This window comes from Lygodium microphyllum, chromosome 22 (assembly GCF_053477565.2).
Source record: "Lygodium microphyllum isolate KBCC chromosome 22, Lygodium_microphyllum_v1.1.10, whole genome shotgun sequence".
Lineage (NCBI taxonomy): Eukaryota > Viridiplantae > Streptophyta > Polypodiopsida > Schizaeales > Lygodiaceae > Lygodium > Lygodium microphyllum.
The window spans coordinates 68,657,609-68,675,725 of record NC_141156.1 but is presented as its reverse complement, the minus strand read 5'-3'; the positions used below and the strand labels follow the sequence as shown (position 1 = coordinate 68,675,725).

Here is an 18,117-nt window from a genome sequence, read left to right as displayed (position 1 = left end):
TTGTTATCCCAGTCGATGCACACGAGGCCGAGACTACCTTGGTTAAGATATTGACAAGAATCTTATTTGTGGATTTTGCCTAGCCGTTTCTTGAGGATAGTATGGAGAGGATTTTCGATGGATAATTAGGAAAGTGGATAGGAGGTGTGCTATCACTTCATTGATGAAGTGTATCCCCTGGTCATTGACTAGTTTGATGGGGCATCCAAATCGTGAGATCACCTGCTCCCACAAGAACTTGACAGTCGTTCGAGCATTGTTCTTTCGTGTGGCTCTCGCCTCTGTCCACTTCGTTAGGTAGTCTGTGGCCACAATGATGTATTTGGCATGCGAATATTGTGCAGAGGGGCTGATGGGTCCTATGAAGTCGATTTTTCATTTTTTGAAGGGTTGTCGTGCAATGATTGGGATCAACTCCATTTGGTCCTTGTGAATCAGGACCTTCGTCCTCTAAGACTTGTCACAATGCTTAACAAATCATGTGGCATCATGAAACAACGTTGGCCACCATAGTTGAGACTGCAACACCTTGCGGGCCATCGTGTCTCTGCTAAAATGTCCACCAACAATTCCACTATGTGCCTCCGAGAGCACGTCATGCATCTCATGTTCGCACATGCATCTGCATAGCAATTCATCTTGCCCTAAGAGATACAGCTGGCCTACTATCAACTGGTAGGGTTGGATTTTGAGAATAAGTCACCTTAGCCTTGCCTTCTCTATCGGTCATTCAAGCAGTCCGTGCTCAAGCACTTGGACTATGTCATCTGCCCAATATGGCATTAGATCGGCCTTGAATAAATCTCTCTCACTGGAGAGGTTAAAGAGGTGGACGTCTGGCAATTCATCGGTAATGCCTTCTCTAGCGGCTTCTCCTATGGGGATGCATGACATATGATCAGCCATGTAGTGATGTTTTCCCTTTTGTACAACCACGGAGAAGTCAAACTCCAAAAGCAGAAGAAGTCACCGAGCTATGCGTCTTGTAGCGCAAGTTTTATTCACTAGGTATAACAAGGTTTGATGGTCCACAAAGAAGGTAAAGGGTGTAGCCAATAGATAGTGCCAGAACTTCTTTACAGCAAACACCATGGCCAAGCCCTCTCTTTCTGTCGTTGAGTAGTTCATTTCCGTCTCAATGAGTTGTCTACTAGCAAAGCTCACTGGATAGTCCAGGTTGTGCTCGCCAGGTTGGCATAACACTGTCCCCACAGCAAATTTAGAAGCATCGATATGCACGTGGAAGGTAATGATCCAATATGGGGCTTGTAGAATTGGTGCTGTGGTTAGAGCCTTCTTCAACTCTTCATATGCTCATTAGCATGCTTCAGTCCATTCACAATCAGCAGCTTGTATAAAGGTCTGGCTATCAATGCGTAATTTAGCACAAACCACCGATAGTATCCCGTATGGCCTAAGAAGCATTGAACTCCCTTGTAGTTGGTTGAAGGTGGAAGGTTGACAATAACCCTAACTTTCGAGAAGTCAGTGGCAATGCCATTCTTCGACACCACATGGCCGAGGATGCATCCATGTTTCACCCAAAACTGGCATTTCAAGGGGTTCAAGGAGAGACGATACAGGCGACACCGTTCAAAGACTGCTTGGAGTTTGTTTAAGTGTTCCATCTAGGTTGAGTGAACGCAGAGGTCATTGACAAAGACTTCCAACTCCCTACGAAGCATGTCTTTAAATATGGTGCACATGAGACATTGGAAGGTGGCAGGGGCATTAGTCAACCTGAAAGGCATGACTATGTAAGCAAAGATGCCCCACTCCGTGGCGAAGGCAGTCTTATGCATGTCGGCAGGATGCACTTGCACTTGATTGTATCCTGAGAAGCCATCCAGAAAACTGTAGGCCTCCTTGCCCGCCACTCTTTCAAGCATGTGCTCTGTGTATGGCAATGTATAATTGTCCCTTTTAGTAGCAGCGTTCACCTTCTTGTAATTGACACACACTCTAATTTTTCCGTTTTTCTTCATCACGATGACTATGGTTGATACCCAGTCCGTGTGCTCAATTTCGTAAATGAATCCTGCTCTCATCAGCTTATCAATCTCTTCCTTGACAGCATGAGCGTGCTTTGGATTCATAGGGTATGGTCGCTGCTTCGCCGACGCTGCATTTGGTGTCATGGGTAGATTATGAGTCACCACACTCGGGTCTACCCCTTTAAGCTCTTCCAAGGACCATGAGAATATGTCTACGTACTCTCACAAGAGAGCGACAAGACTTGTTTCTTCTTCCTCAGTCAAGTCATTGGCAATGAAGGCTGGTCGGGGTGTCTCCCCTTCCTCATCTAAGTTCATCTCCTTGACCCTGACTGGTCCCTTGTTTGGTTTGCTCGTTTGCCCTTGCCATTTGGCACCCAACAGGATCACTACCCTTTCTCCTTTCTTGAATTTCGTAAATCATTTAGGGAGGTCCCGTGGTTTTTGCTGTTCGTTTGTTCGTGTGTCCCTGGGTTGGTTCGCCCTTCCCTGCTTCAATCATCTGCGCCTTAGGTGGACGGGTAGGTCCCCATTGGTGTATGGGCGGCCTAGGTATTTTTGGGTCACTATCCGAGCTTACCTTCGACTCAGAGTCGAACTTGTCGTCTTTGCTAGAAGAGGGGGTCTCCCCTGGTGGTCGCACTCCAGATAGTGATTCTGTCCTAAGCACCGATGTCGCTCTTGGTTGAGCTAGGCTTGCTTGCTCAAGGTCTATGGCTCCTACGTGTTCTAAGCAAGCGCGATCACAATCCATGTGCATGATTCCCGGCTCTATCATGTAGACACTTCTCTTTTGTGGCTTGGAGTCCACCCATATTTATTCTATTTCATGTCCTTCAGTGTCATATTCTACCGTGTCCATCTCACCCTCACTTCCATAACTGAAGGATTGGCAGTCTTCGTACTCGTTATCAGAGTCCTCTGCATCAGACTGGTCATCGTCTCCTAGGGCTTGGTATATCTCTTGCCGTTGATCAGGGACTAGGGCCCAATTGTACATAAGGTTCAAGTCATGCACCCTGGTCCATTGCCACTTGGATTCGCTTAAGAGATCCTAGAGTGGTTTGAAGTTTGCTACTGAATTGTCAACCAGCTTGTCTGTTAAGTATTCTAGAGCCTCATGGAGTTCTCTCTTATTACTTGGCACTTGGAATGTGACGGGGGCTTAGGTCTCCCAAGAAGGGTTCCTTCCATCATGCAAACTGGTATAGAGGGCGTGCCATCAGTCGTACCCATCATCTTGATGGCTTGCTCATATGCCTCTTGATCCGAGAATGGCAGGTCGACTGTAGCAAGGACATGCATCCAATCTCGCTCATCCTCTGGGCATGGGATATACTTGGTCAAGGACCCATAGGACTTCTTGACTTGAGTGTCACCCTTGAGCATTGTGGAGATGGCATCCAAGTCGATTGGCGAGGTCTTCCAAGTGTCCATCTCTACCCTCACAGCTTTCGTCCTGTTGCCTAACAAGATCAAGCCATTACCTCAATCTTTGATGACCTTGGCATTGCGCATCCAGGATCGGCCCAACAGGATATCATAGTCCATCCCCTTCATGACTATAAAGTCAACAGAGAACTGGACACCTGCGATTTTCACTGGCCAGTTTTTAAGTACCTCGAATGGCTTCACTCTCATGCTGTTTGCTAATGTGACATTAAACCGAGCGGTCTCAATAGGTGGGTTTCCCCATGCATGTAGTACTGTGTGGCTCAACACACTAACCCTGGCTCCCATGTCTACGATCCCCTTTCTCGTTGTGCCGCCTAAGGCTAGGACTGGTAACACTGCATGCATCTTGGTGCCTTCCTAGAAAGCATTAACGTGCAAGGATTTTGGCACAAAGTGTAGCGTTAGACTTGGTATTTGTGTTTCTGCATCATGATCATGTAGATCTGCAGCTTGTTCTTGTGACCCTTGAACCCACTGCTTGAGGTCTTGCCATAGGGTGGGATGCTACTTAAGCAGGTCTCCCAGGCTTAGCGTCACAGGGGTGGTCACTAGCGTGGTAAGGAGGCTATCGGTTGCTCGTCCCTCTCCTAAACCAGATTGTCCTGGGCCAACGGCTGTGATTGATTTGTGGGCCTACGACATCAAGGCTTGACCTAAGGGGTGCTGCTTGCAGTGCAGTTGCATCTCCTGACTTTGGTCGAGGGGGTGAGACTGCCGTGTTCATGCTAGTGAGATCATCAATCTTGTCCTCTAGGATGGGCGCAGCATCCCTTAAGTGCTCTTGGGCCTCTTTCGCCCAGTCCTTCACTTTTTCTATGGCCTCGAGTTGGAGCTTCGGATGCGGGTACTCCCCTACCTTGGAACTTCCCTTTTCGACCGTCTTGGGGGCCGAAGTTTCTGCCTCTGCATCCGTGACCTTCTTTCCAATAGGCAGGGTTGTAGCACTCTCAGTTTTCAGTGCGGTCTTAGCCTCTGATCTCTTCTTCCTTCAGCTGTGACCCTTCTTCCCTATCGAGGCTGCATCGAGGTTGCTAGGTCCCGGTAGTGGTATGTCGGCCTCCTTCGTATGGGTGCGGGTCATGATCCACAATGGGATAGGTGTGGCCTCCCCATCAAGGTTCTCAACACAAAACAACCCCAATGAAACAGATGGTACGTTGGCTGAACTTGCATAAGGTTTTCGCTTTGGGAAATCAACAAAGAGATGGGTGATTCCACACTCAATGCACCTTAGGTCAGCTTTGTCTCTATTCTGCTGCTTCCTCTCAGGGCAGCGTGATGAGACATGACCCGGGTAACCACAAGTCCAACAGATGATTGGATCCTGCGTCTGCCCTCCTAGGCCTCTTCCTCGTCCTCTCCCCAATGCCATCACTGGTATTGGTTGATAGTCCATTAAGGACCGTGTTTCCCTCTTCGTTGTGAGAGACATAAGGATATAAGTAAGTCTCTTTCTCATTTGGCTCTTCCACGTAGTGGACTGGAGCGTCACTTAGTGGATGGGTCACATAGGGACCAGGCAGTCTAGCTATACCCATAGGGTTTATGTCCACCCTAGGGACAATAGGCTTAATGTCGTTAAGCGTAGGAAGGGCCAATGGGACTCCCCTTCCCAAGAGTGGCTGCGGCCTATTCGCTAGGTAAGGCTGACCATATGGTTGGGAGTCCTGAAGTCTCTTGGGCAATCTGCAATGCACAATGTCGTGACCGAACCTGTTGTAGTTAGCACAATGTCTCGATCGAGGGTCTTGACAGTCGGCCAACAAATGGTTTCCGCCACAGTACACACATTGGACGTGTGGCCGCGTTGGTCATCTCCATAGGTCTTGCAGCTTGACTATCTCTATCTTGACATTAGCCAAGTCTTGGTTCATCTCGGTGGTGGCCTTCCCCTTATCTTGGGATGATGGGTTTGGTCGTTCACTAGAGGCTGATGCTCTTTCTAAACTTCGCGAGATGGCTTCTTCTGAGTTAGAGCTTCTGGAGCTCCTCTCTTTCAGCTGATCATCAACTCTAATAGCCTCCTCAAAAACCCTAGCTAGGGCATCTCACTGCAAGCTCGAGTTGGCTGCCATAGCCTTATACAGTTCCTTGTTTCGAATTCCGTTGATGAACACAGTTGAAACTGCTCTTTCAGTCGGTCATTTGCCTATAGGGATTCTCTTGAAGAGGCTCCTCACGTGGGTTACGTAATAGCGAATGTCCTCCTTCTCTTTCTGCTTGACATTCATCAGTCGTACTAGCAGATTGTCAGATTATCCAGGCTCGGCAAATCTCTTAATAAAGAGATTCTTGAGGCTATTGAAATTTGCTCACTCTACAGCATCTAAGCTTGTATACTACGTCCTGCCCTTGTCATCTGTTGTATGGGTTGTCATGGGTTTGGTACTTGTCGAGCTACTTTGCGACTATTGGGATTTTAGACTGGGTCTTAGAGCCTTGGGTTGCTCCTAACCTTGTCAGTAGTGAGGTTGTCAATGCTGCAGCACTTTGCTCTGCTGCAGTGTTGTCTAACAATCACTTCATAAGAAGCTCACTTAGCGTTAAGTCTCCTTCTAGGGCTCTCTTGTGATCCGTTCGGTTTCTACCGACTAAGTTCAGCACTCGCTGCACCTCATGCAACTTCGTACTTTGCCTTTGACTCCTGGCATGCTGGTCTCTATCGTATGCGGCTATGCTTTGCAATGCCTTGTGAGCTAGCTTTCTCTCTTCTTCTAAGTCTGCAATGATAGCATCTGCTGTCCAACCGCGGTGCTCATATCGGGCGTACGCATCATAGCTGCTGACTAGTTGCTGCTGAATAGTCTTTGGGAAGACGCCTAAGTCGAGTTGCTCGTTAGACCTGTGGTCTGAGCTTTCCTCTACCATAGTCGAGTTCTCCTGCTTACCAAGCTATCGATCAGGTTGAGTAGGTTTGTCAAATCCACTTCGTTTTCACGAGTTGCTTGGTCCCACCTTGTATGTTGATGGTTGTCTCTGTCTGTGGGTTTTCTCCTATTCGTGGGTTCCTTGAGTGGCTTATCTGAGTGAGTTCCTTGACTTATTAAATACAGTCCTCAATTTATCTCCACTCAATGTGTGTGTTCTTTCTAGTGCACTTATGCTCAAACAGGCTTTCAATTTTCCTAAAGTGCACTTCAAGTGCAAAAATTCAAGGTGAGTGCGACAAGCCGCCTCGAAGCGTCTTACACACTCTCGCTTCGTTTTGGGCCTGATAGGCTTTGTCAATCAATTCTCTGGCCGTCTAGACGGGATTTAGGGCTTTTCGATTATGTTGCCTTGCCATTTTTGGGTCCAATCAGGGTTTTATGGCTTAGGGATTGCCTCTAGGTCTTTAGGTTTCTAGGCATTGCGACAACCCACTCAAACTGCTAAGCGGCTGCTCCTTATGATTTTGTCTATTCTGCACGTCAGAATCAAGTTTTGAGCGTCAAGAGTGCTTGCGACAGTTTGCGCTGCTAAGCTCTAGCTGGGTCAGGTCAAGTGTCTGAAAAGTTGAGGCAAATACGCACTCGGCCCAACTGGTCGAAATTGCAGGGGCCAAGTGGGTGACTCGGATGGGCCGAATCGCACTGGTTCGAGTACATAAATTTTTCGCGGGATGAGGTCCGAGTGGCATCACTTGAACGGGCCGAGTCATGTGTCGGGTGGAGGGCAAAGTTGGATCCTGGGCCGAGGGCCGAACTGGTAAATGGGGCCGAGTGGACTTCGGGCCGAGTGTCGAGTTGCTGAGTGCCACCACTTGGACGGGCCGAATGGACAAAGGCCAAGGGCCGATTAGGGTTTTCGGGTCGTGGTCCGAATCACAGGGTCCGAGGGCTGAGTCTGGGACTCGGCCTAATAAAGGCCGCTCAAACGGGCCGATCGCGGTGCGACGAATGCCGGGCGATGACGATTTCGATCAAATCTCACGAGTCAGGCAATCATTCCAAGCACAAACTTCCAGATCTCGGCTAAGGCACCAAGGGAAGTGATTGCTATACCTGGGGTGAGCAGTAGGCTCTCCGATGACGAGATCAAATTGAATCTTTGCAGGGGTTCTCTCTCTCTCTCTCTCTCACTACAATGGTTGCCAATGAGCTCTCCCTTGGCCTCTTGGCTCTTAAACCCCCTCTCGGGTAAGGCTTTGATGCTCCCAATCACTCAGTTGCCAATATTAAGCAGTCCAAGCAAGATTTTTGCCGTTTTTTTTTTTGCATGATTTATGCCCTGTTTTGCCCTGTTTTGCAACCGTAAACCCTACCCTTGCCGGTTCGATTTCCTAATCCTATCCTACACTAAATGCAACAAGAATCAAAAGCAACAAACTGAAATGATTCCTCCCTGTTTTCCAATCATCAAACAAACAAACTAACCCAAAATACTTACTTGTTTTGAAGATCAAAACACCCAACCTTCCTACCTCTCTCAAGCTCCATTTTGGGGATGAATCCCTTACTTCGATGCTCGATATGGGGCGCGAAAGTGCTCAAGCTTGAATCCGTTGGTCCCGATGCAACGGAACCAAAATGTGGGAGCTTTTGCTCAACCCCCAAGACCCACAGACGGCTTATTATTTCAAGTGTTCCAAGCGAGCTCTAATAGCTACCTCTCACATAGCTGACGCTCCGTCGATCCTACGAGTATAGTGAGCTTACCTTGATGCCGATATGAGTTGCCTTTTCTCTCGCACACACCATTAGCTCCACGATCCTAGATGCTAGCTCAAGCATCCTCAAGCCTCCCCCATCTCCAAGCTCCATCCACCATAGCTGTGCGTGCAAGAGAAGAGAAGAGAAGAGAAGAGAAGAAGAGAAGAGGATATGGTGAAGAGCTTCACCCTCTTGATCCCTCACTCTCACACACTCACTCCCTCACACTCTCACACTCCCTCTCTCAAGAGCACATACAAGTAAGAAGGGGAGAAGAAGAGAAGAGCTCTTGTTAGCCACACACTAAAGAATGAGTTTCCATTCACTTTTTGAACTTTATATATACAAACCCTAAAACCCCATGGGCGTCCATCCCTTTTTACATGACCGGCCATTGTGGCAAGGTCCCTTTTTCTAATTCTCTCTTCTTGCTTCATGCCCTAAGCCTATACCCATCTATTCTTTTACAAGTGGCACAGGAGGGAGCTTGGCACTCTTTTACAGGAGTTTTTGGAGTTTTTGAGGCGCCTTTTATTTAAAATTACACTTTTGGTCCGGCTTAGCTTTAGAGGCCGCATGCGTGTCTTTGCTTCTTTTCCATCTTCTTGCTTTTTCATTCATTCTTCCGCCTTCTTGGCTTGGGGTTAACACTACCTTCCAAAATAGTTTTAAGAATGCTCGATAATGTCTTCACAGGAGGTAAATAATTGTTCAAACCTCCCTCATACACACCTAACCTAGCCCTAGGACTTCATGCATCGATTGCCAGTCCCCAACAAAAGAAGAATCTCCCACAAGTACATAAACACATATAGCACTGAGAGAAGTACTTGTACAGGAAAAATATCACCTGGACTCTGCCACAAGAAGCTTATGTGCAACAAAAGGCTCCCCCAAGTTTTGCTGAATCTATATAGCACAGCACTAAAACAAAACCATTAACTGCACCCGTACTAGATAGACACATGGCCCTCTTGGCCTAATGAAATATAGCACTTCATTGCAGAATAACTAGCCCTCTTGGCCTAACAAAACAATTCATGAACTGATTATTCGATAGCACATTGTTGAAACAAACCCTTGGTCTCGACATAACTCTACTGAAGCATAAGATCGACCAAGGTTGTGAGGGCTCGTCCGGCCCTACACTAAGTGCATCAGGTTATTGACTAACCCCCTGCATAAATAGCAAGGGGTGTTCGACGAATATGACAATAAATGGCCCTATGCATCCAACCATGACAAAATAGAAAGGTGATGACTCATAATCCATACTAACAAGCGGTGGCCAAAATAGGACGTGTCAGTAAGAAGTCCCCAAAGTAACCCTAAACTGATATCAGGAGACAATTGTAAGAGCACCCAAGGACAACAATTGAAAAAAATATCCTCAACAAAAGCATAATTGGCCCCAGGGAATATGCAAAGTGATTCCACTGTCAGGGAATGAGCTGGCGAGTCACTTCCTCAAAAATATGTATCATATCCCAAGTTGTACAGTGGTACATCTATAGAATAGAATCCCTCACACTATAGGTCCCATTCAATTGATTGATCACTAGCTCTACAAGTCACCTTTTACCAATAGCAGACGAATACCACTACGTCCCATAATTAAGACCTTGTATTCTGCCATGTTATTCGTAAAAGCAATGTCAAGATATGCTCCCATTTTCATAACAACTCTACTACGAGGATCTTTAATAACCACATCAACACTCACATGCTTAGTAGGCCCTCTAGAAGCTCCATCAAAATACAAAGAATAGGCCTAGTCTTCATTGATAGGCCATGCCATATTGATTAGCTCACTCATACTTATGATAATCAAAGTTGAGCAGAGAGAGAGAGGATGTATAATAGGTACAATCCCTCCTTCCTTGCTAAACTCTATACGAATACTTGTAAGAATCCTCTGACAATGGTGGCGGTAGACCTTAATATCTCATGTGAAAGATCGGTCTTGCCACTCAATAACTTGATAATCTTTACTCCACCAAATCACTTGACCTTGGTGGTAACGCTGCTATGAATATGAATGATAAAGATAAGGAATGATTCTACCCATCCAATTGTCTTGGTACCTACTACAAGTTAAAGTTGAATCCTGAAGGACCTACATAAGCACCAAGCCCAACATCAGCCCTTACATGTAGTAAGGCTTTAACTTATTAAAGTTTACCTTATTTTACAACTCTACCCCCTGCAAGTTTGCTAAAAGGATTGTAGAGCCATCCTTCCCTATATGGACAATTTTATACAGTCCATCCCATTTGAGTTCTAGTTTACCAGAAAATAGCTCATGATGAGCATCATAATAGAGTGCCACAACTGACCCTTCACAAATTTATATTTCTTAGCCCGAAGGTTGTGAAGCGCTTTCATTCTCTTCTTCTCTACCTCTTGATGTAATAGAGCCTATAATCGAATTTCATCAAGATGCGCAAGAGAAATAAATCTTTTTTGTAATGCTTCTACCTCACCTAATGAATGATTGAGAGCAAATCGTATAGAAGGGAGCTCTATTTCCAATGGTAAGACACACTCTTCCCAATATACCAACTTGAATGGGATGTGGCATGTAGCTCTCTTAAATGTCATATTGTAAACCCGAATTGTCACATATAATTTCTTATCCCAATATCCCTTACTTTCAGACACTATCTTGGATAAGATCCCTACAAGTTGTTTATTTATACTCTCAACTTGCCCATTTGCTTGTGGATTATATGGGGTGGTTTTATTGCGTTTAATCTTCAAAGCTTCTGTTAAGGCTACTATAACCTTATTAAAAAAGTATGTCCCTCGATCAGACACTAACTCCTTAGGTGGACCAAAAGGGCAAACAATTTGCTCCATAATAAAACTGGCTGTCTCCTTAGCGTTATCCTTTATCGTTGCTCGAGCTTTAGACCACTTTGAAAAGTAGTCTGTCACTACAATGATATAACGCTTCCATCTAGGTGATGAAGGGTATATTTGTCCAACAAAATCGATATCCCATTTTATGAAGGGTAATGCAACTAAAATAGGATTTAGTGGCCGCTTACGATTCTCCCTGGTATCGTGTCTTTGACAAAAATTACAACGCTTAACATAACTAAAAGCATCCTAGAAAATTGATGGCCACCAGTATCCAGCATGTAGAGCTTTCACGCCAGTAAGATATCTAGAGAAATGTCCCCCAATGCTGAATCATAGCATTCCTCAAGAATAAATGGTACCTCATCAGGTACTACACATCGGCAATAAATGTCATCTACACATTTCTACAAGACACCCGCTATAATCAAAAAGTGTAGTGCTTCCTGCTTAATCTTTCTCTTCTCAAACTTTGATAGAGCAGCACCAACCTCTCCTGTAGTAGAGAGAGAATGCATTATAGTTTCATACCAAGAACGGATGGAAGCTGTATCAATTTTGAATAAACCTTCAATGTCACTTCCTTCAGCCAGAATTTCCTTTAGCTCCCCGAAATCCACAAGACATTCCATAATGTCCTATAGCTTCAATAGCTTACTCTTAATCTCATAATCAAACTCCTGTAAAGTGATTAACCACTTTGCTAAATGGTTAGGCGGCTGCAACTTATTCATTAATAGTCTAAGTCCCTCCGCCTTCGAAAAAAATACCACGTTCTCATAGAGAATATAATGCCAAAATTTCTTTGTCATGAAAACCATTCCAAGGCATAATTTCTCCTGATAAGTATAATTAGTTTCAGATATCCCCAATTTATGGCTAGAAAAGGCAATTGAATGATATCATTTCTCTTCCCAAATTTGGGCTAATGCATTGTTGTTGCCACTGAAAATATATAGAAGACCTCACCTCTTTTGGGTGCTTTTAGGATTGGCGTTGTCGTTAATTTCTACTTCACGGCCTCAAAAGATATCTGACATGCTTCACTCCAATTAAACAAACAATTAAAAGATAATAGGTTCGTCAATGGCAATGTTCTTTTTGCCAATGCATTGATAAATCTTTGATAATATCCAACTGATGAGAGAAAGCTGCGTACCTCTTTTGGAGTGCGTGGTAGGCTCATAGTGACTATGACCTTTATCTTTTCGGAAATAGTTGCAATACTAGCTGAACTAACCAGATGGCCTAATAACAACCCATAGGGCACCCCGAAGATGCACTTTTGTGGATTAAGAGCAATGTAGAACTACTTGCAATGCTTAAAACATTTCCGTAAAATGATCAACTATCTATCCCTTATGGTGGCTATCTCCAGATCATTGATGAAAACTTTTAACTCCTCTAGGGAGGTCACCAAAATTCTTATCAGCTGTTCGTTGCTAAGAACCAGGCACATTACATAACCCAAAGGCCATAACATGATATGCAAAGGTACCAAAGATAGTGATAAACATTGTTTTAAGCTTATCTTCATCTGCAATAGCCATTTGGTTGTATCCAACAAAGCAATCCATAAATAAATAGATTTTCCTACTCACTAATTAATCTAAAATCTGATTAATGAATTGTAACGTATAGTAATCCTTAACCATCTTCTTATTAAGCTATTTGAAATCTACACAAAGCTGAATTCAATCATTCTTCTTCTTCTTGTTAATGATTGGTGAACACCACTATGTGTGTTATATTGGAAATATTAGGCTAGATTTTTGTAATTTTGTCAATTTCTCATTAGCCCATCCCTTAGTTCGAAAGGCATATGCCTTACTTTTTGACACACAGGGCAGCTACCTTCCTTTGGGGGAATGGTATGAATAGCTAGGCTAGGAGAAATACATATCAGCTCATCATAACTCCAAGTAAAGATGTCATGAAATTCCTAAACCAAGGACACATAGCCCTCCTTTTCTTACAAAATGAGCATGGACCCTAATTTAATTGGCCATGAATCATTCATCGTCCCACGCTCCAACATAATTACATCCACATCTCTTATCTTTTTGTGAGTCTCTATTGGTTCATTCAAAGTTACCTGATAAATATGCTTTGTAGTGGAGCCCTCATTGGATTCATTGCTTGATGATGTCTCACTAGTAGATGGATCATCTAATATATCTAATTGTAACAAAGATAAAGGCACTCTCTCACTTTGAGGAGATCCAAGGTAGGCGTCTACTATGATGAAAGGACTAGTGGGTATATCAACTTAAAAGTCCGCCAGTAAGATCCATGGCCTACCTAGCAATACTTGATAGCTAGGCCGCCTTGCAAACCTGATAACCCTAAAGTCTAAAATGCATTCCACATTAGCAACAGTGACATGGACTTGATTCGAGTAGTCTTAAACTGTCATTAGCCATTCGGAGAATAGTGGATGCATCTTTTTGGATTTCTAACCCTAGCCTCTCCATCAATTTTGAACTCATAATGTTGAGGGAGGATCCCGTTTCTACAATGGCATGCTCCACTGATATGCCATCAAAATATGATGCTACCCTTGGACAATGCTTTTCAGCACACTCAAACCAATCATCTCCTACCTGCGCTATGCCCAAGGGCTCCATGATATACCCAGTGTTGCACAGAATCTTCTTGAATTTCTTGCGCACTCTTGGAAATAGTTTAATCAAGTACAGGAGATTTACATTTGGCTTAACCTCGCAAAAAGAGAACTTGCTAAATCAAATTCATGATAGTTAGCAATAGCTCTCTTTTCTCACTAGACCATTCTCTCCTTTGGTCATTGAAAAGGCTTTGGTACCTCTTTCTTGGCTTTTACCTTCTTCTTTGGCAATTCCTTATTCTTCCTTGGGTTAGCTTTACTGTCAATGACTTTTAGAGGTTTGCCTTCCATGTCAGGATTAAGGACTTGTGTCCTCTTCTTGTCTTGCTTAGGATTTTCCTCGACAGGTTTTACTTGTCTTTGTCATTATCTTGACCTTTTGACCTCTTATAATGACCCATAGTTTAGAAGCTTTAGTGTCATTGACATGTACAACTTTAATAAGGCTCACTCTATTGCCACTAGGAAGTTCCTCTACAATAGCCTTCACTCTTTGCAATATTTGTTTTGGTCCCTCATCTCGCTGGAGATTATTCCCTTAGACTCGATGGTTCATTGGACATGGTTGTTTACTTCCTTGCTGGAGAGAGCTAAACTTGCTCCAACAGGTACTAGCTAAGTGGTCGGACTTGGCGCATATGTCACATTTAAAATTTGGATAATTCCTAGGGAAATGTTGGCCGCCACACCACTTACAACTGAATCTTGAGGGGGCACCCTCTTCAGGGGCATTGACTCTCTATCAAAATCTACTACTTTTTAAGGAAATTGACATCAATAGCTATTTACCTATATATTGTCCAGTGATCATGTCAGTATAATGCTTCATCATATCCTTAACTTTGCTAAGGATATTCGAGGCGCTTGACTTATAGCTGTGATCATCTACCTATCGTTCCATTGGCCTAATCACTTGATTGGGAATTAACTGTTCATTCCCTAGAACAACATTATAATTTTTTGTTTGGCTTCCAACATTTGGTAGAGCCATCTGAATGACCATAGGCATGGTCACTCTGGGAGGATTTGGCAACATGGGCACATTCTGAATCATGCTTCTTCTTACATTGGCAGTACTCATGGGTATCCCTTGACCTCCATTTGTCAATGCCAAAGTATTTCCAACACCTAGACTCGGATTCCAGTTTGCCCTAGAGGTATAGACCACTTGTAATCGTGACACTACCTTCTCTGCTCATGTGATAGCCATATCAATGTCAACAAGAGCAATACTTCTCAATTGCACATGGATATTAAAGTGTAGTCCATCCAAAAAGTATTGGAGTTGAGCCGTAGTTGTGTAACGAGCGGAAAACATAGAAACTAGGGGTTAGACACCCAATCACACTGACTAGGGTATATAAGGTGTAAGAGTCCCAGATTAGGGTAACAAGTTATTATCAAGAACATACTCTTCACCTTTATCTTCAGCTTCCATGGCTTCCTCTGATGCACAGATCAGACACCATATGCGCGCGTAGTGAGCGTTAGAAGGTCCCCAAGAACAAAAGAACTCTACTTTTTATGCAAAAACCAATGAAGAAAGCTTGCACGACATAAACAAAAGACCAATTAGGTGCAATCTCCCCCCCATGCCTTGTGTGAGCGCTCCATAAAACATGTATTTTATATATTATTCATCTTCAAGCTCAAATAATAGCCTAATTGACAAAATAGCACGCTTTAGCTTTTGAGATTGCTTTTGTGCCACTAAAGAATTAAAGCTAACGGGCGCCCAAGAAGTCAGGCGGTACCCAAATACAATGTCCAATATAAATATTCAAATCGTGTGCCCATGCGCATACAAAAATAATAAATAAATATCAAGCACTTAAATAAATAGGCGCGACAAAATATAGGCACCACCATGCCTAAGATACGCGCCCATAAAAAATTGATGATAATTTGAATACAGGCTATCCTCCAATGCTTCCCACTGCCACCGCTGCTTGCTCTACACATCAATTGAAGCATTCACAATTGTTAGAAAGATAATACAATTAAACCGACAAAAGTGAATACCTAGCAATCTTCAGCTACAAAAATAAATTGGTTAGAAATCAATCCTAACCTTAATTTATTACGAGTGCGCACTCTAAACTCATAAACGTTTATTAATTTAAATATGTATTTTACGGAATCACCCACTATGGAATCACCCATGTACATATAAAATTAACAAAATGCCCAAAAATGATAGGCGTCCCCATCGACTTTTCGCACAAAGAATCCACTTGTGTATGAGACCTGGTAATAAAATTTTACAGAATCCACCGCAAAACCTCACGGAATCCACTGTGGAATATGCCTCCTCGCATCATACCCTCGGGGTGGGATATCAATTGTCCTCAATTGCTATTAGCTCAATGTGGAGCTAATAGAGTGGGGAAAGCATTTAGGTCTCTAGCGTGCATCCATTGGGCCTCTTCAACAGGATGATTTTTAAACTTAACCAAATATCTAGAATATCTACGGCCAGTTCTAGTGGTCATAAAGTCAGTATCTATAATAGTTTCAGGCTCAAGGATTTCAGTTTCATCATCTAGCAAAGAAGGGTTTTCATAGACAGGGTGTACATGTAATTGGCCTCTAAAAGGTTGTAATAAACTGATATGGAAGGTGTTATGGATTTTCCAATGTTGTGGTAATTCTAATTTAAATGCATTGTCATTGATTTTGTGGATGATCTTGAATGGTCCATAAAATCTAGGTGCTAATATGATAATTGGGTGTTTATCTACACTTTATAATCTGCGTTTTTCTATTCGTAACCAAACATAATCATCAACTTTAAAATTCAGAGCCTGTCTTTTCTTGTTTGCTTGTTTTGTGTATGATTGCTGGGCTTTGGTCATCATATCTTTAACTTCATAAAAAATAGTAGCATGCATGTTAGCAATATCATCAGCAGTTTGAATTTTGTTTGATAATGATGCAACAAGTGTAGGCAATCGATATCCATAAATAACTTCAAATGGTGCTTTCTTTCTAGCTGTATGTGGTGCATTATTATATGCAAACTGAAGTAAATGTAGATGTGTATCCCATGTGTGTGGTTTTGAAATGGTGTAAGCACGCAAAAGATCTAAAATAGTACTGTTAGTAGCTTCTGTTTGACCGTTTGTTTCAGGATGAAATGTAGATGAAAAATCAATCTTTGTTTCTAAGTTAGCAAACAAAGTAATCCAAAAATTATTACAAAATCTAGAATCACGATCAGAATGACTTTTGGTAAACCATGGTTACTGAAAACAGTTTTCAAAAACAATTGAGCAGCTTGAGATGCAGTTAAAGTTTTCTTGCATGGAATAAAAAATGCTTGTTTGCTAAACCTGTCTACAACAGTCCAAATCATATCATGGTTAGCTTTAGTGTTAGGTAAACCAGTGATAAAATCCATTGAAATTGGCTCCCATGGTCGTGATGGAATAGATAATGGCATTAGTAAACCATATTGTTTACCATGGTGTCTTTTAACTCGTTGACAAATTAAACATTCAAATACAAAGTTAGATACATCAGTGTCCATATGTGGCCAATAAAAATCTTCAGTCGTACGCAAAATAGATATAATTCCTCTATGACCTTGATATGGAGGACAATGAATTTTATGCAAAACAAATGATCGAAATGGAACAGTCACACATAATCTTTTTTCATAAAACATGAATCCATTAGTATAAGACAGTGAATCAATAGGAATCCAATTATTTGCAACTAGTTTATTCCAATCAGCTTGAAAAGTAGAATCCCAATGATAAATATCTTTCATAGGAATAAGGGAATCAAACGATATCACAGAGATATTGTGAATTGTTAGTCTTCTACTCAAAGCATCAGCTACAACATCTCTTTTCCAGGTTGATATTGTATAAGGGAATGAAAACTTTGAATAAAAGCGGCCCATTTAATGTGTCGGTTAGATATTTGTGGTAGACTAAGGAGATGTCTAATGCTTTGTTGGTTAGTTTTGATCATAAATTTAGATCCCATTAAATAATGTTTCCATTGATGTAAGGCTTGTACTACAGCTAACAATTCCTTGTCATAAGTAGAATATTTAAGTTCAGATGGTTTGAGTTTACAGCTAGAGTAGGCTATGGGATGAGAATCTTGCATAAGGACTACTCCTATTCCAGATCCACTAGCATCAGTAACTACTAAGAAGAATGGTCTATTGAAGTCAGGTAGTTGTAATACAGGATCATGAGTTAAAGCATGTTTCAATAAATCAAAGGATTTTTGTTGTTTGTCAAACCAGTTATACACAATACCCTTCTTTAAAATTTTTGTCAAAGGTAATGCAAATAACGAGAAATTCCTCACAAACTTTCTGTAAAAGCTAGCAAGACCTAGAAAAGAATGTAATTCATGCACATTTTTGGATATGGGCCAATTTAAAATTGCTTCTATCTTTTTAGGGTCCACTTTAATATCTTCTAATGAAATAATATGTCTTAGATATTCAATTTCTGTTTGGAAGAATTCACTCTTTTTTGGATTAGCATATAATTGATTGTCTTTTAACAACTTAAAAACTAAAGACAAA

At 42.5% G+C, this 18,117-nt stretch overlaps 1 protein-coding gene across 1 annotated transcript in view; it reads right to left on the bottom strand.

Moving 5' to 3' along the window:
* Positions 1-477: 477 nt before the first annotated feature.
* LOC148017261 (uncharacterized) overlaps positions 478-18,117 on the bottom strand; it is a 29,607-nt gene continuing 11,967 nt past the window's right edge. Inside the window, exon 4 of the mRNA XM_087662733.1 lies at positions 478-622. Coding sequence (XP_087518859.1) covers positions 478-622 — 145 coding nt within the window. The remainder of the gene's footprint in view (positions 623-18,117) is intronic.